General features: G+C 34.2%; 1 protein-coding gene across 1 annotated transcript; it reads left to right on the forward strand.

Moving 5' to 3' along the window:
- The first annotated feature begins 526 nt into the window (after positions 1–526).
- On the forward strand, positions 527–21038 carry LOC131851128 (ionotropic receptor 93a). Its single transcript, XM_059201560.1, has 19 exons — positions 527–614; positions 1687–1839; positions 2233–2478; positions 7053–7220; positions 7870–8087; positions 9065–9232; positions 10143–10310; positions 10703–10807; positions 11310–11416; positions 11926–11986; positions 12143–12242; positions 13465–13571; positions 14109–14271; positions 16388–16608; positions 16968–17055; positions 18920–19066; positions 19495–19573; positions 20149–20309; positions 20941–21038. Exons 1-19 carry the CDS (start codon positions 527–529, stop codon positions 21036–21038), a joined length of 2646 nt encoding a protein of 881 aa, XP_059057543.1.
- Positions 21039–25141: the final 4103 nt, after the last annotated feature.

The following is a 25141-nucleotide window of genomic DNA, read 5'->3' on the forward strand; positions in this document are numbered from 1 at the left end:
TTAAAATAAAAGTAGCCTGAGTTACTCCTTATTACATCAGCTACCTGCTAAAAATGTCCCGTCAAAATCCCGTAAAAAATGTTATTTTGGTTTACGTATCGTATTTATATGCATGTAGTAAAAAACGGTTATATCAATATTACAAGCAGACACTCCAATTTTATTTATATGCATAGATTTTTAAGATTTGTTATAATTAATTATGTTTTATGTAATGGAGTTGACATGTTTGGTAACACTACTAAATTAATTTAAATAGTAAAAGAACAGCCTGTACAAAATCAATTCAACATGTTCTCAACCTTAATTCCGGCCGCATTTCATTCGACGTGCTCACTCGTTTCTATCGCTACATTAAAAGTTAACATGGCCCACCTGCGTTCCTTTTATTAATTAGCTAGTTAATGAAACGACTAATTATTTAGTGTCTTTTTTTGTAATAATCCGTTAATAGTTTTTCCACGAATTATGACTGGAATTTCATATTTTGAAGGTGGACAGTGTAGAGAGTTCGTGTTAGTGCACAATGCAAATATGGTTACTCGGTGTATTTCTTTTTGTACCCACATCGGGAGAGGATTTCCCGTCATTGATAACTGCAAATGCGTCTATAGGTAAACAATTCCCTATTTCTTTATTTATTTGTTGCATGATATAGCAGATCAGCTGTGCTCGCGACTTCGTCAGCCTGTTATAGTGACCATGGCCAAAAAAAACAAAATGTAATCTAAAATGGCAAAAAAAAGTTTCATCGTTCTTCTTGTTTATAAAACTACGATTTTCCATACAAACATCTCCTATTTTATTTTATTACCTTATGGGTAACAACTAACTTTGAATGTCATATTTATTTATATTAAATCAACAGCCTAAATCGTAAGATTCAAACTTCTAGTTTTCAAAATGATTATACTTCCATAAATCCTTTCAATCCATTACAACCCTTTTTTTATATAATCAACAACATAAAAAATAAATTTAATATTTCGATGTTTGCGGATACGATTCTCGCGACTTCCTAAGCATTGGTTTTGGTGTCATTTACTTTACATTTCTTGTATTATGATCTTGTAAAATTATTTCTATGTTTCTATTTACTGTGAGAATGACTGTAAGTTTGTAAAAATTGTGTCGATAAAAAATATTATTTAAAAAAATATTCTTATTTGATAGTGTGAACCCACAGTACAGGCTCACCTTAGTTTGGGGGTTAGATGGCTCTGTAAATTGTCCTGGCATTCTGGATTATTTTATTATTCTGTAAAATAATATTTCAGAGCGGATGCTTATCTTCTATGGTATAAAATAAAAACATTTATGTTCCAAATATCAGTTTTGGATTAAGGAATTTTGTTTGGCTGTATTTTATAATCAGTTAGGACAAATTATATTATTAGTAGGTATAGCTAATGGAATGTCTGTCTGTTACCTATTGCCGAGTTTCTCTCCTGCTGTTTTGAGTTTTGAAAATATGGTGTTTATACGTCCTACGAGGACATGGAGGATACAAGCCAACTTCGCTTTTCATTTTCAATTAACAGTTTCATTAGGATCTGTACAGTCATTTCTTAATCGGATAACGATCATCGTCTGGACGACAGACACACTTTATCATTTATAATTAACATACGGATGTACTTTATACACGTAATGTAAGATACATAAGAATATATTTCTTGTTGTCAGCTGTAGTGTTGGATCGACAGTACCTAGGCGATCAGTATCAGTCCACACTGGACGATCTGAAGGACTACATCAAGGAGTTGGTCAGGGTGGACCTCAAGCACGGTGGAGTCGTTGTACATTATTTCTCATGGACAGCAATAAGTCTTAAGAAAGGTAAGTTTTTTAACGTTTTTGTTCCTAGGCGTCTTTGTCAGTTTTTCATGACGTAAAAGAAAGCTAAAATAGGTAAAATTTAAACTTTTTTTTTATTTATGGTCTAGCGGCTTAGCACCCCGCATTACTTCCGATGGTCGTGAGTTCGATTTATCGTGCGGTACAAACGTTTGTATTCATGAGTACCTATAATTGTTTGTATCATGATCTGCGTGTTTTCTATATATATTATGTACGTATTTTTTTAAATGTCTCTAAGTTCTATAAGTTGACTAGTACTCATAACACAACTACAACTAACACCGCTAAGCTTAGTACTAGATGGCGTTGTGTGACTTGTTCAGAAATATAATAATTATTATATATGTAAATGTATACTGTTTCTATAATCAGGTTTTATAGCAGTATTCAGCATAGCATCATGCGCGGACACATGGTCCTTATTCTCAAGGACTGAGGAGGAAGAGTTGCTCCTATTTGCTTTAACGGAGGTGGATTGTCCAAGGCTCCCACTGAATTCTGCCATTACTGTCACATACTCATCACCTGGTGAAGAGTTGCCGCAAATGCTCCTTGATTTGAGGACCACAAGGGCGTTTAAGTGGAAGTCTGCTGCCATATTACATGATGACACTTTGAGTAAGTTATTATTTTTATTAATGGTTGATATTTTTTTTTATTTTTATTTGTTGCTCCTTTTTGCACCTTTAAAAAAATACAAAAAAGCAGAATATATTTGTAGGTACAAAAGGCGGTTAAAACGGATTAAGGGATGTCTTTCACACAACCTTTAGATAAAGGAGAACAGACAGAAGATAGTGGATGGCGCTTGATGGAATGAATAAACATAAATAATAATAGTAATATATAAAATATATTAAATATAAACGTATTGTCAACACATATACATACGTAATATATATGTATATAATAAATATACAATAATATATATAAACTTTATGAAATTTATTTACTAACATAAATTTATGAATTTATGCGCTAGAGGCATACGCTGGGACACCAGTGGAGGATGAGAAAATGGACTTGAGGTCAGGTCAGTTAGCCCAGCATCGTGGCAATTTCACTAGGAATTTATCGCCATGATTTCCGAAGGGAATTGGCTGGTAGTTTATAATTAATTATTTTAAAAAATACAGTTGCGACCAAATTCGTTTCCACTCAGCTTTGTGTCTAGGCGGTAATGGCCAAACCCTGATTTTCAATGGAACCTTTTATTAATTAATTTAAAATTATATAAAGTGTTTACTGTTGCCTGGGGAAACGTGCCCTATTGATGGTACTTCTGATGAGGTGTAGGTGTAAGTGTATGTTCTGAGAAATTGTGGATAAAATACATAGGTAAAACAATACAGTACGGACAGTTATACAGTGGAAATTTGATTGTCTTATAGAAATTTCTTAAGTTTTAGTTTAAATGTAAATACAGATACGGTCATATGAAACTTTTCCGGTTCGTTTTCGAAAAAAAAACCAATTTCTTCACATGTGATATTTCCGAGAACTGGCAACATAAGTGACACCGATCGTACCCCACTCAAATTCAATTTATTGATGTTCTGTCAGCCTGTTTTGATAATACGGACGCAACTGGGGAAACGCATAAACATAGTATTATTTTTAATTAATGATAATGTAATGGTGCACCTGCCTTTTCTTTTACTTGGAGAAAATCCCTTATGGAGATCCGCCCGCCCCGGGGGAGACAAGCGGGTAATGTGAGACTCCTACTCACTAAAAACTCCAAGATGTCCCTCGTCCAACGCCATGTGCCGGAGTCGCGGATCGAAAGAGTCCACTGCGACTCGGAGGGCGCGGCGGTGGATCACTTTAGCATAGGGTCCCCATCGGAACCATTTCTTCCCTGGGTAACACGGGCGGGGACATGCGCGCGACTTCTTCGAGCCTAGTGCGGTGGGGTAGGACCACCCCCGCGGTCGACGCCTGCGCTGTCCCCGCTCCATGATTGCTAAGAGGGGAACCAATGGTGCCCCTGCTTGCGCTAACGAATTACACTAGCGGGGCACCAGTGGAGGATGATAAGATGAAATGAGGTCAGGTCAGTTAGCCCATCGTGACTAAGTCACCAGGAAATTATCATGTTGGTTTCCAGGGGGAACTGCATGGCGGTCAACCTGCCATGACATTGTCAGCTATGAAGTCATCAGGCTTTGTTGCTAATGATTCCCTTTCCCCCAAACATAGTATTAAGTGTTTTATAGATGACCTCGGTGGTTTAGCAGCTTAGCACACCGCCTTACTTTGATGGTCGCGGGTTCGATTCCTCGCACGGCACATACATTTTGTATTCATGAGTATGATTGTTTGTATGGGTCTTTTCTGTGTATAATACGTATGTATTTATGAAAAAAAATCTATGTAGGTATTTGTATCAGTTATCTAGTACCGATAACACAAGCTTTAGGTAGCTTTACTTGGGACTAGATAGCGCTGTGTGAATTATTCTGATTATTATATATTCATATAAATTACGTGTCCACTTTGATTTCAATTTAGGATAGCCTTGTATGTAGATAGTATTAGCAAGGACAAATAGACAGAGAGAAAATATTTTTACAATATTATTTTAATGTAAGTACCGTTTATATCTTTAGATATATTTAGTGAAAAGCTGTTAATTTGAAATTACAAACTTTACTTCTGTAGCTATAATAAAGACCCTAGTCTGTTAGAATTTTGTAATCTATACATCTATACATATAAATTAAAATTGAAATGTCTATTTTTACTACATAAATACATGCATAATGAATATAAAGATGGTACCTACACCAAAATAACATTTTTACAATTTTTGTCTGTCTATCTGTTTGTTCTGGCTAATATCTGACAGGACTTTTTTTGGCAGGTAGTTGATGTAATAAGGACTACAATAGGTTACTATTATTTTAGAAAAATAAAGTTAAATTCCACGAAGTTGCGGGTACAGCTATGTACTAATAAAACTTGTACAAAAGGCAAATCTAATGACATTATATGTGGCTACCAATTATTATACGTAGATGACAATACATTCTACTCAGGCTTCTCAAATAACCATATCATTCGATAGCAAAATTCAACGTTTGAATGCATACCCAATGCTATGAATATTAAATAGAAGACAATTTCTGGGATTCTACGTTTCTTTGCACGAAACGAGATTTTAAGAAAATCATATATTTTTTAAATGCCCAGCTTTTTTATTATTAATTTTCATAAGTACGTAATATTAACGAACTTTACTTTTTTTATACCACGTAGGTGGCAAACAAGCATACGGGCCATCTGATGGTAAACGGTTACCGTAGCCTATGTACGCCTGAAACACCAAGGGTGTCACATGGGCGTTGCTTTTGAATTTATAGTTTTTTTCGTCCTTATGAGAACATACTCAAAATGGAATATATGTATGTAGGTAACAACTTGAAATAGTTCTAATGATTATAAAATTCAATATTTCAACTAGCTCCTCAATAAAATCTAAACTATTACCAAATATAACCATAATCTAATAAGACCCGACCCTATCACCTTTGGCTTTCAAACAAAAAAGCGCACCATAATCTATGCGTTGCTACGATTCCACAGATACACAGACATCTGAAACTTGTAATATCCCTCTTTTGCTTAAGAAAAATGTTTGAACGGTTTCACACAAAAAAGATTTTTGCTATTCGGTCTTGCAAATGACCACAAAACCTATATGGATCTATGTAAACAATTGCTTGCAAATGTGCCGTACCAAATACGATTTAGTATCACAGATTCATTATTCATTTAATGTAAGACAAGTTATTTAGAATGTTTATTTATATAGGTGTCTATATAAATAAACATTCTAAATAACTTGGCTTTAATAAAAAAAGAAATTCAATTGTATTTCTGCAAGTTCTTCACAATTTAATCTATACAGATGAAATAACTGAACTGAACCGTCCGGTAGAGAAAAAAATATACTTTAAAACATTTGACGTTCATAAGCGACTAAAAATAAATGATTTTTAAATTTGAATTAAAAAAAATATGTTGTCTCTTAACGCAGGCTTCATTACATAAAGTCGTCCACTTCATACAAGAAATAAAAAAAAAAGAAACTAAAAGAGATACAGCTATGATGAGCGGAGCGGCTCGTAGCATGTATTTTATAATCTGTGGTGCTTTTCATTTTGCGCGGGATAATGAAAACGCTTTTGCACTAAATCTTCTGCAAACAGACATTCTATTGTTCTATGTTGTTTTGTTACTTTACTTATATTATGAATTATATTAATTTAAAATGTTCTTGTTTTGATCTTTAGTAAAATTATAATACATTAAAACGGGGGCAAATTAAAATGTGGACTGATGATTTTAATGCAAACCATTGTGATAAATTCTTGGTGAATTTGTCACGATGGGCTAACTGACTTGACCTCATGCTCGTCTTATCATTTTCCACTGGTGCCCCGCCAGCGTAAACAGTTAGCGCAGGCGGGTGCACCATTCCATTATCATTACATTACTGTCCGTCCCTATGTATGCTTATATATTTAAAACTACACAACGGATTTTAAGCGGAATTTTTGATAGATAGAGTGATTCCAGCGGAAGATTTATTTGTATAATACATGTACAGCCGTGCAAAGCTGGGGCGAGTAGCTAGTTATCCATAAAAAGATACTTTAAAACGATATACGCACATATTATATTTATAATTAAACAAGCTGACCGAAAGGTTTTTGAAATTTGGTTACGTAATAAACTTCTGAACTAATAAAAGGTTAAGTGAGTTAATCTAAAAAGATAGATATATGTTGTTCCGGATTTTTTTTTAGAACTTTTAAGGGAGAACAATTTTGTCTAACATTTTATGCAATGCACGCACCAGAAGCAGTCAAACCTACAAACTTTATGTTATATATAAAATTCTGGTGTAATGTTAGTTACCATACTTGATCGATTTTTATGAAATTTTACTGTTATTTTTCATACCTCTAAGTCATAAGGGTTGTCTACCCCTAATATTTTTTTGCACAAATTTTTTATTTTTATATTATGTGGCACTAAAAAATAGACAACCCTAAATTTTCACCGTTCTATCACTAACGCCTATTTCTTAATAGCGATTTTATTTATATGGCAAAAATACTTTTCCTGAGTCACCTAGTCTCTTTACAATATTAGTATATATTTATTGATTCTTCTTTCGCCAGGTCGCGACATGGTATCTCGCGTGGTACAAGCTCTGACATTACAAATGGAAGATGACAGGGTGCCGTCCATATCTGTCACTGTATACAAAATGAAGCACGAAGTTAATGAGTACTTGAGACGTAAAGAAATATACAGAGTTTTATCCAAATTACCCGTTAAATACATAGGTAAGTCTTTTTATACTACAGAAATAGTTTACGAACTCTTTTTTAGCAGTTTATGTTGCCGACCAAAGTACAAATTGGAATTGGGTGAAAATTGGTATTGAGATGAGATGCATGATTATATAAGGCGCAAGGCAAGGCAACAAGGCACCGTTGGTTATAGGTATATAAGTATATATATATAGGAATTTTAATATCTTGGTTGCAGTATTTATTATATTATATTTTAAAAAATATGACTAAATTTATTTTACCGAACTATGCTGTGAATCTTTTGTCTTAATATAGTCACAGTACAGTTGTTTTAAAATTGACATTTATTTAGTATTTTTTTGTACGAATTATTTTATTAGTGACACTTAATTCCATTATCATCATATCGTAATACAGTACTATCTGTACATTTACATGCAGACACTTTTGCCATGGCCTTTGTTTTTTTATTATGTATATGGTTTCGTTTACAATTAATAATTTAATCATTAATCTTAACATATAGCTTTAGGAGATAATTTAATAGCAACCGATAACCTATAGACCTGGTTTTGTGAACCAAATTTACACTCGGAACTTCATCAAGTTAATATAGTTATTATAACTATTTTATTCCACTGGATGCGGAATGTAAATTAGGCTTAATATCCTGTTTCAGGGGAGAATTTCATAGCAATAGTAACCTCGGATGTGATGACGACAATGACGGAGACTGCTCGCGAATTGTCAATGTCACATACACTAGCGCAGTGGTTGTATGTGGTATCAGATACAAACTACCACAATGGTAACATGTCAACATTGATCAACGCATTATATGAAGGAGAGAATATAGCTTTCCTTTACAATATAACGGACAATAATCCCGAATGTAAGGTAAAAGAAATATATTCGCACATTTCAACTTCAAAATGTAAAGTTACAACTAAATTATTAAAAAAAGCAACACGCAAGTTTCATGCTCATTCTTCGTGTGATGAGACAGCATTTCGAATGAGCGGTACCTACATTAAAAAAAATGCCTACTCAAAAGTGTTTGAAAGTAAGTTTATTTGAATAAAGAATTTTCTATTCTTGTATTAAACCTCCTTTTTCATCCTTCGAACTTAGATGAGGAATAAACTAAGTTCCAAACATGAATGGAACTAAAATTGGAACTTAGTTGAGGATTATAGGAATAAGCTATATTCCTCAACCAAGTTCCAAACACGAATGGAACTAAAATCGGAACTTAGTTCAGGATTATTAGTATAACTTATATTCCTCGACTAAGTTCCAAATGTGAATGTTAAGGAATTAAAACATAGACGAAACTAATATCGTTGCAAACTACAATATTAGTTTCGTCTACATTGGACATTATATAAACAGGAGAATATTTACCGTAATTATAATATTTATGAACTTTACTCACAGATTAAGTTATTACAACAGAGTCGAAATTTCGGGAGCTCATTATTAAATATTATCATAATAAATACCCCGCTCATATTCGTCGGCCTCAGTGGTCTAGCGCTATAGCATACCGCTTAAATTCGATGGTAGTGGGTTCGATTCCTCGCATGGTATAAACATTTCTATTCGTGAGTATGTTTGTATCGGACTGGGTGTTTTCAATGTATTATGTATTTAAAAAAATATAACTAGTCTAGTAGTATTATTGTTAGTTTTGGTTAAGCCAAATTAAGATTTTTCTAAATTATCTCAAACATGGTGTTGGTGGTGTTCCCATGCATTATTTACCAGTAAAATATTAAAGAGATATTATAAAAAGCAATGACGCTGTATGATGCTTAGATATTTTTATTATGTTATCTTAGGTCTTAAAGGTATATTGTTAAAATGATTTTCAGGATGGTATACTGTGCTACGGTCAAGAGATGATGAGTGCTTTCGTGTCAGCTTTAGATACAGCCATCCAAGATGAGTTCGACATAGCGGCTCAGGTCTCCGACGAGGAATGGGAAGCTATCAGACCTACCAAGATTCAGAGACGAAATATGCTTTTGAAACATATGCAGGTATAATTATGTACCTACTAATGTTATAAATCTGTCTATAATAATGAATCTAAATAAATCTGTTTGTTTTAGCGTGAAAGCGCGACAGACTTATTAGTCTGAACTAAACTAAAACTCCTAAACCTATTTAAATTATAATTCAAATATAGCACTCAGATGGTCTAGTCTAGAAAAGGACATAGGATACTTTTAAAGTGAAAAAGGGGTTGTAAGGGATTGAAGGCGAGATGAAAGGTTGAATAGAAGTATCGTCATTCTTAAAGCTAGTATATTGAAACTAATATTGTATGCTGTTGATGAAATATAAATTTATATAATTTTAAAGTTTGTAAAAAAATTACCCTTAAGGGGGTAAAATAATATGAAAGTTTGTATGAAATTCGACAATTTTGAAGCTAAAACTATGTTTTTTTTGAACTGGGTTAGAAATACAAATTGTTACGTATACGTAGTTTTTTGTTGTCGACAAAATTTATACATATGAGATATTAACGTAAGTCAGTAACCCAGTTTCATTTCTATCTATATTCTGTATTTAATCTTTTACTGTAAACATCATCATTTGCTTCTCCCTTATCCCATTCATGTATGGTCGACTTAATATGTTTTTCTGTGCCATTCATCCCTGTTCGCTGTCATCTCGTTATTTATTTCCTTTCTTACCATATCGTCTTTCACTCTTACCATGTCCATTCATCAGCTTTCCTCTGCCCTTATAACATTCATATATAACACCTTCCCTAAAATATTATCTTCATTCCTACGCATTACATGCCCATACCACGACAGACGATTACTCTTCAACCTTTCAGACACCTGCACCACTTTCTTTCACTGTAAACGTTATGAAACATTGAGTATTGAGTTCTAGATGTACAGGTAACATTTTCTTTATTTATTCTCTGCTCAGCAATACTTGGCCGTTAAAGGTGTGTGTGGAAACTGCACCACTTGGAGAGCGCTGGCCGCGGACACGTGGGGTGCAACTTACTCTCAGATAACGGATACACCAGATCAGGAAGTGAAGGCTGTTGAAAATATTACTACTCCCGCCATAGAAAAGGTTGAATTGCTGCAAGTAAGTGATATTGTCATTTTATTGTGATTTACATTGTATTGTGTACTTGCCATATGTAATTGGAATGGACACATGGCGCTATTTAGTCTCAAGCCAAGCCGAGCTTGTGTTATTACTAGATAATTGATATAAATATTTAAATACATTTTTTAATACTCATGAATATAAATGTTCGCACCTTGGGTGGAATCGAACCCGCGACCATAGAAAGTCAAGTGGTGTGCTAAACCGCTAGATCAACGAAACTGTCATGTATATGAATGGGGACGGAATTTTAGTCTTAAAACCTTATTTTAATTTAATTGAGAAACAAACAATATTAATATTATTTTTGACGATTTTTTAAAGCTATTTGTTTTATTATGGCATTACATTATATGGGAAATATGTAGGTTGGATACTGGCGACCCATAGACGCGATGCGGTACGATGATGTTTTATTCCCTCACGTGGAGCATGGGTTTCGAGGGAAGCAATTACCCATAGTTACATACCATGTAAGTACCCAGTTAGACGTAGTTCTGCCAGGTCACCGGGTCAACCGGGTCAAATTGTAATTTTTTGGTATCCCGATGGTGGCAAACAAGCATACCACCCATTTGATGGAAAACGGTTACTGTAGTCTATGGACTCCTGAATTATCACTGATATGTCGAGTGCGAAAATTGTGATTTTTTGGTACCCCGATGGTGGCAAACAAGCATACCACCCATTTGATGGTAAACAGTTATCGTAGTCTATAGACCCCTGAACCATCACCGATATGTCACGTGCGCTACGAGCCTTAAGACCTTAATATAGCCTTCTTAAAAACCCCATATTGTAGTTTCTCAAGAAAGAACTCGAAGGTAGTTCAATGCTTATTAACAAAAATCCTGACTTTCATAAGCAGCTAAAATGTCCTAAATGCATTAATGATTTTTTATTTGTGTAAGTATAGTAATCCACTATGCCATGTCTCTTCGATCTGTGTATATTGTTGTAATTATTATATTTCAGAATCCTCCATGGACTATATTGCAAGTCAATGAATCCGGTGTTGTGTCAAGTTGCAAAGGGCTCATGTTCGATATCGTAGACCAGCTGGCCAAGAATAAGAATTTCACGTGAGTTTTATAAAGATTTATTTATTTATTTATTTATTCTTTTGCACACTAAAATGTATACAAGGCGGACTTAATGCCTGATGGCATTCTCTACCAGTCAACCGTCGCGTTGATCAGAGATAATAATAAGGCGGTGCAATTTAACAATTAATATATAAAGAAAAACAAATATGGATAAATACGGAAAAATAATATTATATAAAGATTATGATTAAAATACTCATACGTAATAATAAAATTCTAATCGCACACAGACACATACGCACACAGGCTCACACTCACGGGCATAGCTAGTATTTAATAAGATTAAAAAAAAAAAGCAAACAGTTGATATAATTATATCTATTGTATATATATAATATATAAACTGTTTGCTTTTTTTTAATACCTCAGCTTCCCTTATGGGAGGCTGAGCTATTCCCGCGCAGGATTTAGTAAACCTACATCTGTAAAACTGTTTATACTGTCGTACAATTAATACAACTAAACGTAAAACAATTTATTTACAGGATCAAACTTATACTCCCAAACAATATGAAGATGGACTTCTCCAATGAATCAATGACAGAGGTAAGATTAAGAGGTGTGGTTAACCGTTAGAGCACCAAGACAGTCAATAATCGTGTTAGGAATCGAACCCATGACTGTCGAAACTAAGGCGGTGTGCTAAACCGCTAGACCACCGCGGCCGTCACTAATTTGGAAATAAATCTTAAAACATTTCAGATAACAAGTGAGAGTTCACAGCAGGCATTGTTAGTTGTAGCCAAGAGGCAAGCAGCACTCGCTGCGGCTTCGTTCACCATTTTATCTGACCGGAATCCAGGTGAACCATTTGCTAATATATCACTTGCAGAGCGTCGCTACTTTGTAATTTATTACCTTGATTCAAGACTCAAAGGTCGAGAGATCGAATCTGGCTGACACCTAAAGATCGTAGATGTGAACTGACTAATTCTACAGTGATATCTGTCACTTTGGAATTGTACACCGATAACAAACCGAATTTACAACGAGATACGGCTGTAGGTTCGTCCCTTGATACGTTAATACGTTTATATTATATGCGAACACCAAAACGTCAGCAAGGCCTCTGTCTACCACGTCTGGGATACGCGTACCAAGATAAATGACAACATACCTGAGTTTTACGAAGTTTATTTATATAAGATTATTCGTTTTTCTGTAACTGCATAGAGTAGAATTATTACTAGTGAGGAATGACCTGACCACCGATACTGGAAGCGTTATGACTTTTCCATAGTGATCTAATTCCAACCGTTATTGGATTTACAGCCATATTACGACACGTGTTTCGCCTCCAAACGAGGCATCGTCAGGCAATGATTTACTCATTATTCGTTTAGAAGAAGCCTATTGTTGACTGTTTGGCGCCCAGAGTATAACTCCGTTTCGTCGAAAGTCATAACGTTTACAGAACCGGTTAAAATAGTACAAATGCATCAAGTAATGAAATAGATTTTCACAAAACAACACGATATCGAATTAGCGATACTCTACTTAATATTTTTATCGAATTAGCGATAAAAATATTAAGTAGAATGGTAAACAAGTGGACTGCTCAACCTGTGATAAGTGGTAATCGTCACCTGTTCACTTGAACAGTCCTACGAGCCTCAAAATACATGGTAACCCTCGTGATGCGTCCTCAATTCCTTAGGAGTAAGGCATGCCTCCATAATTCTCACCCTATAATTTCATAATAAGATGAGATATAGACTGTATAAAGTATGCCTCTTGTAAATGGAATGGCAAACAACCTGATTGCCCACCTGATGGTAAAATCGTTGCCTGTACTTTAACAGCACTACGAAAATCATGTGCGAACGCCATACAGCTCATGCGTTCCAGAGGAATAAGATGTTATGCCTCTTATCCTGTAATTTCACCGCCTAATACACAACCTTTAGAGAAAACAACTTGGTGCCTGAAATATTGACTGAAGTATCCACGCTGACGACTTTTTACAGGTTACCAGCCTAGCCTCTAGATTATTGTCAGGAGTTTTAATTTTATGCATTTATCAGGTATAAATTACACGATACCAGTGAGCACGCAGCCATATGCGTTTCTGATAGCGCGCCCAAGGGAACTCAGCAGGGCCATGTTGTTCCTTCTACCATTTACTACCGATGTAAGTACAATACATTGATACTACAGTATTTGATGTGTAACATCTTTCCTCTGCATCGTTTACCTCCTTATAATAGACCTTATCTATCTACAGAAACCAATGCAGAAATAATTAATTGAAGGATTGTAAACGTAAGAAAAAATGTATGTCTATTTATAATATCGTCTTACTATTTGGTGAAATAAAAAAAACAAATTTAATTCGAGAGACGACCTTAAGCTTATGCCACGTTGAAATCAAATCATCATTACCACTGCTGGACATAGGCCCTTCTCAAGGCACGATCATCAGCCCTTTTCATCCAGTTATTACCTGCAACCCTACGTATGTCGTCGCTACACTTACCTACTCTACGTTTGCCAATTCGCAGTCTCCATCCTAGAATGTATGTCTACTTGAACTTTCCGACGAGTCTGGCCCAGACCAACACATCAATGATTAATCTATTTGAGTTTGAAATCAAATATATTTAGTTCAAATATAATTTAAGTCACTTATATAGATGAACATGATTATTATAGTACAGTATATTTGCAGACGTGGCTGTGTTTAGGGCTGGCTGTAATCCTTATGGGGCCGACGCTCTTCGTGGTGCACCGTATGAGCCCCTATTACGAGGCGAAGGAGATCACCCGTGAAGGTGGACTGGCGACTATACACAACTGCTTGTGGTATGTGTATGGTGCTCTGTTACAGCAAGGTAATTTTTTTGAATTGTATTTTATAATTCTTGACCTACAAACCAGAAAGACAAACGATCTGGTTAAAATCACATCAGCGTTGGATGCGAGCAGCGCAGGACCAATAGTCGTGGAGATTTTTGGGGTAAGCCTTTTTTTAGTGAACGTCTCCTGGACTGATGATGATGATAAATTCCTAAGCTTACTGGAGTAACATGAAAGAGTCATGTTCGCTGTAAAGTTCAAACTTGTGGAGATGTCTAGCGCCGGTGCAATGATGGCTGGTTTTTGTTTTTTTTTATAACACAGGGGACAAACGAGCATGCGGCTCACCTGATGGTAAGTGATTACCGCCGTCCATGAGCACCTGCAACACCAGGGGAAATGCAAGTACGTTGTCGGCCTTTTAAAAAGGAATAAGCTCTTTTCTTGAAGGTTTCAATATCGTATCGGTTCGGAAATACCATTGCTGGAAGGTGATTCCACAATGTGGCTGTGCGAGGCAAAAAAATATTTGGTTCATCCGTCATAATCGTGAAAGAGTATTTGTAGGGACTGGTCTGTTCGGGTTATGGCCATTGATTATACTATTTCCTATTGACAAAATTACGATAGCATATGCTAGTTTTCACTCTATTCCTGTTATTCTATTAAACTTGTATTGTTGTAAACATTTAAGCTCATTGGATAAGAATAAGAGCTGAGTTTCTTGTCAGTTCTTCTTAGCTCGAAAGCTCTCCGAAGTGACAGTAGATTATACATATTATCATGAGAGTCTGTTTATTTACTATTACCACAGATAAGATAATATTATATACTATTAGTAACTGTGGAAAAAATATATATTTAAAATATTGTAAAATTGTAAAATCCTACAGATTTTCATCACGATTCTCAGTAAAGAGGCTAAGATAAAGGCGTAAGAAAGGAAATTGGCTCATAAATTTTATAGTCCATTTACTGCGGATTCATTCATTTAAACTATTAAAATTTTCAGACAGTCTTCATTACATTACGGTAGATAGCGAATGAAAAATTTATTACGCAAAAGCGATAATTTATATTATGAAATACGATAATCCTACATGTTTAGTCTGATCTTATACCAGTTTTATCTTGCTGTATTGCCGTATACAGAATGAATCCTTCTAACATTATAAAAAATAAAATATGGATGGATTTTTCATATTTGTTTATTTACAAATATAACAAATCTCGTTACACAACAGCATATCAATAGTAATTACATTTTTAAGATAATTATGTCACAATTACAACTTTAAGTATTCAAAATAATATATAACACAGTAATAAAAGTCACTTAATGGAAAATGTCATAATTTTACATTGGAATTCAGTTATTCCGTCACATTGTAAAAAGGATGTCGCTCGAAATATGATTTTATTTTGTTCTTAAATTCTGTTGATGTCAATTCCATTGTTTTATTTGATAGTTTATTTTTAAGTAAATACCTTGTTTTATTGTTTTTGCAAGTCGTAATCTTGGTAATTCTAATTTATGTCCATTTCGTGTCATGGAATTATATATTGGTTATCCGCCTTTTTATGCAGTGTATTGCTCTTTTCGTGTATGTCTAACAAGGAATAGTATATGAACATTATATAACAGTCATTATACGCTGTTCAATGAAATACGGTCTCAGAGAGGTGCTTCTATGGATTCCGAATATAATTCTGATAGATGGATGAATCGATGTTTGTTACTCTTTCATGCAAAAACTACTGAAAGGATTTGATGAAACTTTTAAGTAATATAGCTTATACATCAGAATAATACATATACTTTTACGTGAGTGATACCGCAGATGCTGATCCACGCCTGAAACACCAGGCGTGTCATGTGTGCGTTGCACTAAGAATGAGTGCATAGCGGTTTCTATGTTGACTATCGCATGCTTCTGACTTATTATTGTGTATTTATATAAAAAGAAAACATCTATTAAAAGGTTTCTTCTTGAACACAAGTTTCTTGCTCATTCTTCTTGTGATTAATCTGTACGAATGAGTGGTAGAATAAAAAATGTGACTATACAAAAGTGCTCGTACTGAGTTTATTTTAAAAAAGATTACTTATATTTCTATTAAGAAAAAAACATTATATTGCGATATTCTCAGGTGGGATGTACTTACCACGGGCTGATAGTGGTCGCTTGGTGGTTGGCACGTGGTGGCTGGTGGTTCTAGTGGTGGTCACGACCTACTCTGGAAACCTGGTGGCCTTCCTCACATTCCCGAAGCAGGAAGTTCCTGTTACATCCATATCTGAACTCCTGGAGAACAGTGAAACGTACACTTGGTCGATTACTAAAGGATCCTACTTGGAGTATGAGTTAAAGGTATATGTTTCGTCATCCTTGTTTGTTATTGTTATTGTTATATTGACGGTCTCGGTGGTCTAGCGGTTTAGCACCGCTTTACTTCCTATGGTCGCGGGTTCGATTCCTTGCACGGTGTAAACATTTGTATTCATGAGTATGATTGTTTATATCGGTCTGGTAGGCGATTGATTTTTTTGAGAGGACGACAACCATTACGGCTTTAAACAGGCTTCCCAGAACTTCGGGCTTGTCCGAAGTCCTTGAAACCGGGTTACGTGTCCGCTGTCAAGACGTGATCTCCAGCAGATCACTCTTGCTATTGATCTGGTTATATAGATTATTGGGAAATAAAAATTATTTTTTATTTTCATCTACAGAATTCCGACGAGCCTAAATACAAAGCTTTATTGAAAGGAGCCGAACTAATTACGGACATGAAAGGACCGAATGCTACTACCAATTTAGGTAAAATATTCTATTTTGTGTACGAGTGATCACGATGATAATATGAAATCTTATTAATATTATAAACGCGAAAGTTTGTGAGCATGGATGGATGTTTGTTACTCTTTCACGTAAAAACTACTGAACGGATTTTGATGAAACTTTACAGTAATATAGCTTATACATCTGAATAATATATAGGCTATAAATAACACGGGTGAAACCGAGGGCACAGCTAGTTAATAATAATTCCATTAAAATGTAAAATTAGCATTTTTTAAAATACATCATGATATGTATATGTGCATATGTATGTGTGAGTATGTGCATAATAGCAAAAATAATAGAACAAAAATCTATACTAATAAAGAATGATAGTGAGATAGAGTGGATTTTGTTATGAGGAGAGAAAAAGTCTACAACCACTACATGGATTTAAGAACTTCTTTCGTTGGTGTTAAAGTGTATTAGTTTTGGTTACACCAGAGTGTACGAAAATTTAAGGTTTGGTATATGTTATCTTATCTACAGTATATTACTCGGAAATAATGCAGCAAAACAAAAAATATTTTTTGAAATCAATACAGTGATGTAGAAGTTACATTTCCCATAACAAAATCCTCAGTCTCCTCTATATTTATTTATTACTATCTGAGCCTGCGGTTTCACACGCATAATATGTATAGCCTATAATTTATTATGATATATATTAAGCTATATTACTGAAAAGTTTCATCAAAATGCATTCAGTAGTTTTTGCGTGCAAGAGTAACAAACATCCACTACTCACAAATTTTCGCGTTTATAATATTGTTAGCTACCGGCTTTGCACGGATGTACATGTATTATACTATATATTATACATGTTATCTTGCTCGTTCTTCTTGTGATGAGACAGCTTTCCGAACGAGCGGTAGATTAAAAAAAATGTAATGACTATTCAAAAGTGCTTCAGTGTAAGTTTATTTGAATAAATGATTTTCTATTCTATTCTATTCTATTCTATAAATCTTCCTCTTGAATTATACTGTCTATTTAAAAAAATATCATATATTATGTCAAAATCCATTGCGTAGTTTTAAAGATTAAAGCATACATAGGGACGGACAGATAGCGACAGCGACTTTGTTTTATACTAAGTACTGATTCAATAACATTTAAGTTAGTCTCTATATAATATTATTATTATGAAACAACATTAAAAATTGTATTAAAGAGTCTACAAAGTAGCGTGCCCGTCCAAAAATTTTAGAGATTATTAAAATTTGCATTTGAAGAAGTCGTGATTGCCTACAAAATGAAGTAGCATTTTCGAGAGCTTACATTGTATGTAATTGGTTATTTTGTCGCTTCAATGTATTGCAATAATCCAATCAAAAACATAAATGTGAAATGATAGCCGAGTTTAATATTATGATATATGCCTTTATTGTTGACTTCTACGACAAAAGAGGTGAGATCTAAATGGGTGCCAAGTTCAATGGTCTGCCCTGAAATGTATTTATAACAATATAAAATATAATTTCTTCTTATAACTTAGGATAATATACTGAAGCCTAAGGTCTAACTTGGCCAGTTTTCATATACCAATTATTACTTTCGATTGCTAGTTACTACTAATAATAAAATAGGAACCGACAAGTAACATGTTTAGAACTTCAAAGTCTACAGTATATTTCGTATATGAAATATCCCTCATCACTTCGAAGTATAAAATTAAAAAAAATTTTATTAAAGAAATTTTATTTTTCTATGACGTGGCATTAAAAATATATACACTTATAATACTTTCATCCTTCTACTATCAAACCCTATTTTTATAGTAATATTAAACAAGAGCACTTGTCCCCTATGCTATAAAAATAATATGACCTAATATTAATAGGATCCTTGTATGAACCTATTGTTATAGAGTCTAATGTTCTGGCGCGTGCACGTGATCAGCGTCACGTGATCATCGATTGGAAATTACGTCTGGCCTATCTAATGAGAGCAGACTATCTCGTCAAGGATAGATGCGACTTTGCTCTCAGTAAGTATTGCATTGAATTCTTGTTTATTTTTATTTAACTTTGATATAGATGGTAAAAATACATATGGCGGATATTACTCCTTACGAACTTACTTCAAATAATTATAATAAATCAAAACAATGATAATAATAGTATTCCGGGTCAATTCACAAAGCGCCATCTAGTCCCAAATAAAGTAACGCTTGTATAAGTACTAGATAACTGATAGAAATACTTAAATACTTTTTTTTACATATATACATACGTACCTAATACACATGAAAACACCCAGACCGATACAAAAAATCCTATTCATGAATACAAATGTATGTACTGTGCGAAGAATCGAACCCGCTACTTTAATATATACAGAAATAATACGGTGTACTTTTGTTTTAGAATATCAATAATATTTCCAATATCAAGTTGGTTCTTGTTTAATTTGTAGGTGCGGATGAATTTCTGGACGAGCAAGTGGCCATGATAGTGCCGGCCGGCAGTCCCTACCTGTCTGTTATCAATAAGGAGTGAGATATTATTTTTATCTATACATCTATACATATAAATAAAATTGGAGTGTCTGTTTGTAATATTGAAATAACGGTTTTTTACTGCATGCATATGAATATAAATACGGAACATACACCAAAAAACCACATTTAAAAATTTTTGACTATCTGTCTGTCGTTCTCTTTATTCCGGCTAATCTCTGAACCGGCTGAACCGATTTTAACAGGACTTTTTTTGGCAGGTAGCTGATGTAATAGGGAGTAACTTAGGCTACTTTTATTTTAGAAACATTATTTTATTTTAGAAAAATGAAGTATAATTCCACGAGGACGAAGTCACGGGTACAGCTAGTTAATAATAAAATAGTTGCCTTTACATGATACTTTCTCTCAGATCGCGCGCGATTTTGGCGCGGAAAGACAAACGCGCGCGTTTTAACGCGGGAAAGTCAGCACGCGTTAGCACGCATTGCAGCATTTGCTTAGCTGAAACAGACGAAAGAGAGGTGTCCATGCAGACGACTTTGTACAAAGTCAAGTAAGAAACAACTAAGTACAGATTTTTATAAATATGTGATTTATTTCATTGACAGGATAAATCGTATGCAGAAAGCAGGTCTCATCACAAAGTGGCTGTCCGCTTATTTACCAAAACGAGATCGGTGTTGGAAAACCTCCTCTGTAGCGCAAGAGGTCAACAACCATACTGTCAATTTGAGCGATATGCAGGGATCGTTCTTCGTGTTATTTCTTGGTTCGAATTTACGTTCTATTTTTAATTTTATAATTCTTATATAGTTACTTCATCACCTACGATGATGTCTAATAACCAGGAGTTATATAATTTAACGACATTCATTCATAGATAAATTAACGAGATCTCTTAAAAATTTTTATAAAGACATTTTTTTAAATAATAATTATATTTTATTAATAATAAGTAGGTATATAATTTTTTTAATATTCACAAAAACTTAATAAATTGTCATTCTGCTCTTAAATTGCTTATCATTTTGATTGTAGTCGATTTCTCGGTCAGTTAGTCAAGAGGTCATTTCGTTTTCTTTTGTAGTTTTTTTATGTGATAGTAAACATTACAATGTGATATTGATAGTTAACGTTACCAAAATAAGACGTAATGACAATTACTGAGTTTTACAAAATTCGGTCACAAGTAAACCAAAGACAACAGCTCAAATTGTTATTAGTCTGTGCAATAAATAATCTGTGAACTTTAAAGGATTTGGCGGGTTTTTGTTATTTCGTTTTATTATTAGTTCAAAGTTGTTTTAAGAAAACTGTAACTTTTTATTGTACATTCTTCTTTCATTTATAGTTCTATGATTCTCAGTAAGATTAATTTATAATATTTCGTTCATTTTCAGGATTTTTTTCTGGCAGCGCGGTATTGGTGTTCGAGTTTTTCTACAACAGGCGAAGGAAGCGTACAGACAATGTTATAATCAAACCTTACGTAGAATAAAATAGTTACAGACCAAACGACTTAGTTTTTTTTAGTCAACACATGATCGCTAATTCTATTTAGTCGAAACATCGCTGCGTCGAGAGTGTTTAAATACCTGTGAGTACGTGCAGATATCTTCAACAGATTGTAAACTGTAGAAATCATACATTTGCATGGATTTCTTGAATTCATTTTTAAAATATAATATAAATTACAAGTTTTGATGAGGGAACAAAAAAGTACGTTATATCGATTTTCAAATACGTACGTTAGATATGAAACAGACATGAAAAAAAGATGTGTGCCCTACTATCACAAACTCTTTCGGTGTTGCGTTTTGTTGCTGCTTGCTGACTCTTTACCTTACTAATATTATAAACTCGAAAGTTTGCGAGTATCGATGGATGTTTGTTACTTTTTCAAGCAAAAACTACACAACTTATAGAATTAGCTGTTTGGTGGCAGATATACTAATAGAAAGAGGTGATCATCGTAGACTACTTTGTACATGATGATGATGATAGACTACGTCGGTAACGTGCCTGCGTCTAGACGTCAATGTGCCCTTTGAGCGTATTACCACACTGGCCAATACGCTCTTATCTAAAGATGGCATAATGGGAATATGGCGGGTTGTGACTTGAAGAATACTTTTACATTATGAAATTATTTAATTAAGTATTACAATCGTCTTTACATCGTCATACGTTGTTCAATTCTTTCAATTGTTTATTTACTAAAAATATAAATATACTGAAATAATGAAAATTAAATGCATATATCCTCTATCCACATATATATTCTGTGGCAAGAATAGCAACTGGCAGGTGACTGAATAATGAAAAAACTTAACTAAAATATGGAGAGAGCGCAGTGAACACTCGAATTTGCGTATTGTTGTATTTAAATTGCCATTTTATTTGCTTTCTTCGACCTACATATCTGTTAGTATTAAATTTCGAACTTTGTCGACAATTCGCTTGTATCCAATTGAGACCCAAGTAAGTGGGTTGCAGTACAAGTTGTAATTTCGATTTTGTATGTTCTACTATAAGGGACAACATATACAAGTCTTCTGTAGTTGTACTTTATATACTGGAAACTTAGGAAAACCAATGATCTGTATAGAATACTATAGAAATGCCTACTTGAAGTTGTTTTTTTTTTGTAAATAGTATGAATGGTAAACATGTTAACAACCCATCTGATCGTGGTAACTGTCACAAATATACAACTACATCACGTTATCATATGAATCCGTGATATCTTTTCGTTTATATTTAAGACTACCTAGTTCGGTAACCATTAAATTTAGTAATTGTCGTTTTAATCGCTCCTCTAACTGTTCGCTTAGATCTTTTAAACCACGCAATGGGTTTTTAGCTATAGATAGAGTGATTTAAAAATATATCCTTAGGGTGCAAAATAAAATAGGAGATGAAAGTTTGTATGGAAATTCATAATATTTGAAGCTAAGAACGATGAAACTTTATTTTTGGACTTTTTGGGATGGAATATTGAATATTTATTCTTTATTTGGTCAAAATCACTATAACACGCGACCATAGTCTCGGGCACAGCCAGTAGTTAATAAAAATATTTTTTATACATACATGTATCTAAATGTAAAATGTAGGATATATATATATATATATATATATATAATTATAACAACCCTGCCCTAATACCTTACCCATGTGAGTCTCCTACTTTTCACTGAGGTCAATGAGCTGTAGACCTGAAATTAATTTAGGTAATTAGACCCTGATTATACAATTGCGTGTCCGAATGGTGAGCGTTTCGTTCAACAGTAAATGAGCGATACGTCATTTTATAAATCGGCTAAATGTTTAAGTAACTTTCCGTAGCTTTAACGCTGTTTACGAATCCATTATGAGTATTACGTATAATTTATAAGTTAAATGTGTACGCAGTCACGTAGCTGATTTGTATCAAAGTTATTGGGTGACGATGAAAACAACTTTTGAGGCAATTTATTATAGGCTGTTATAACAAAACCTGTACAAGTATGCTTTAGATATTTTTGTTTATGGGTGATAATGGAATGCTGCACCCGTTTTCTGTAACGGTTTAACCCGGACGGGGCACCAGTGGAGGATGATAGGATAGCCTGTTCTGGTAAACTCACCATGAATTTATCACGATGGTTTGCAAGCGATTCATTAATCCACATTACTGACAATCATCTTCCCCCCAACCCTCATATTTTGAGATGGTGGTAATACGATAATGTTAAATATCAGAAAAAGAAAACCCTTTTTCTACTGACACCACGGTGGTCTAGTGTCTTAGTGTATCGCCTTACTTCTTACGCCTTACTTCTGATGACGGGTTCGATTCCTCGAACGATGCAAACATTTGTGTTCATGACTATGATCATTTGTGTCGGCCTGGGTGTTTCCTATATGTACTATATATGTATTTACAAACAAAAAATTTAAGTATTTATATCAGTTGTCTAGTACCCATAACACGTGTTCTACTTAGCTTGGGACTAGATGGGCCTTGTGTGAATTGTCCTGAGATATCATTATTATTGAGACTGTAGTTAATTTCTTTCAGAATATGGAACATTTGCTGCATTATCATTATAAGATGAATATCAGGTCATGTTAGTTAGCCCATCGTAATGGCAAGAAATGCCAGGATTAACACATTCAAAAGACCTAATATCGGGCTTCTCGACCAAATACTCCAATAGACTACTGCTATTGAGTAAAAACAACATATGCATGATGACTAGGGCCCTCACAGGACACTGCAAATTAAACAAGCATATGGCTAAACTAGGCCTATGTACGACAAGTATCTGCAGATTCTGCCAAACTGAAGAGGAAACGCCGCTTCACATCCTATGTGGTTGTAGCCCACTCATGCATAAACGAAATATCTCCTTTGGAAAGTTTACACTCTTTCCCGAGGAGATAAAAACGATCGCTCCTAAGAATATCCTTCAATTCTTGTCCCTGACGGGTCTAGGTAGCGAACTCTGAAAAGGGCGAGCACAATAGATCTATGTAGGTCGCAGTGCTACAGGTGCTAAACATCTGACAATAGCCCAAACAATACAATAAAAAAAAAATAGCCCATCGTAACAAATTAATCAGGAATCTATCATGATGGTTTCCAAGGGGAACCGCATGGAGATCAGTTTGTAATTTGTTTGTCGTTTAGTAATGGGTCTATAAGGTCACCTTACCAACAATTCCTCCTCTAGATAGGAGTAAGCCAGTCGGTCAACTCAAAACTCTACAAGTTATAAGGTATACGAGTGGATATAAAAACAGGAAACACAAATTGCGTATATCTATTTCTTAGGTCATCGACATTATGTGTAAATTTAAAATTATGTAAATCTATTGCTATTAATAGATTTTATACTAGTAAAACAGTACTAGTTTTTATAGATTTTGGACTATGTGCGAAGTTTCTTTATATGATTAAATATTTACGACATGTTGACTTTGAACAAAACAGTTTCCTTGGGTGATACATAGAACAGAAAAGTAACTCTGACTCCTTTATATATATAATTAGTAAATATCACAGGATCTTACTACGTTTTATTAAATATTTACTACATGTTGACTTTGAACAAAATAGTTTCCTTGGGTGATACATAGAACAGAGAAGTACCTCTAACTCCTTTATATATATAATTAGTAAATATCACAGGATTTTACTACGTTTTATTTTTATTGAGTACCCGATATTTGGGCAGTGCTTCAACCGTCATGAACATGGATAAATTGAAGAGCAGCGGGTAGATTGTAAATAGTTTTTTTTTTATTAACGTATGCGTGCATCCCTTCACACATGTTTGTTTGTTGCTATTATAGAAATTTGGCGTGATCATTGCGGTTGGTGAAATATCAGGAAATCAACACATTTAAAACTTGCTAAGATCCTATCATTTTTACTAATTATACGTATCAATAATGACCACGTCAAATTTAAAACAGCCCAGTAAAGAATTATGTTTTGTTGTGTGGGTTTCTCTATTTCTGCTGCCTACCGCTAACCAGATTGTTTTGTAAACTGTGTTTCGTTAAGTTAGCGAGTTTCGGAGAGCAGAGTATGGAGGAAAAACGTCTTAGAGC

The sequence above is a fragment of the Achroia grisella genome, unplaced genomic scaffold (assembly GCF_030625045.1).
Source record: "Achroia grisella isolate CSIRO2021 unplaced genomic scaffold, CSIRO_AGI_Agris_v1 utg780, whole genome shotgun sequence".
Classification (NCBI taxonomy): Eukaryota; Metazoa; Arthropoda; class Insecta; order Lepidoptera; family Pyralidae; genus Achroia; species Achroia grisella.

What these genes read in the sequence shown, in the direction of transcription:
- LOC131851128 (XM_059201560.1), top strand. Translation starts at nt 527, where the DNA reads ATGCAAATATGGTTACTCGGTGTATTTCTTTTTGTACCCACATCGGGA. An exon ending in ATTACATGATGACACTTTGA is followed by an intron (nt 2,479 to 7,052) that starts GTAAGTTATTAT and finishes TTCTTTCGCCAG; the next exon opens with GTCGCGACATGGTATCTCGC. An exon ending in ATTACCCGTTAAATACATAG is followed by an intron (nt 7,221 to 7,869) that starts GTAAGTCTTTTT and finishes ATCCTGTTTCAG; the next exon opens with GGGAGAATTTCATAGCAATA.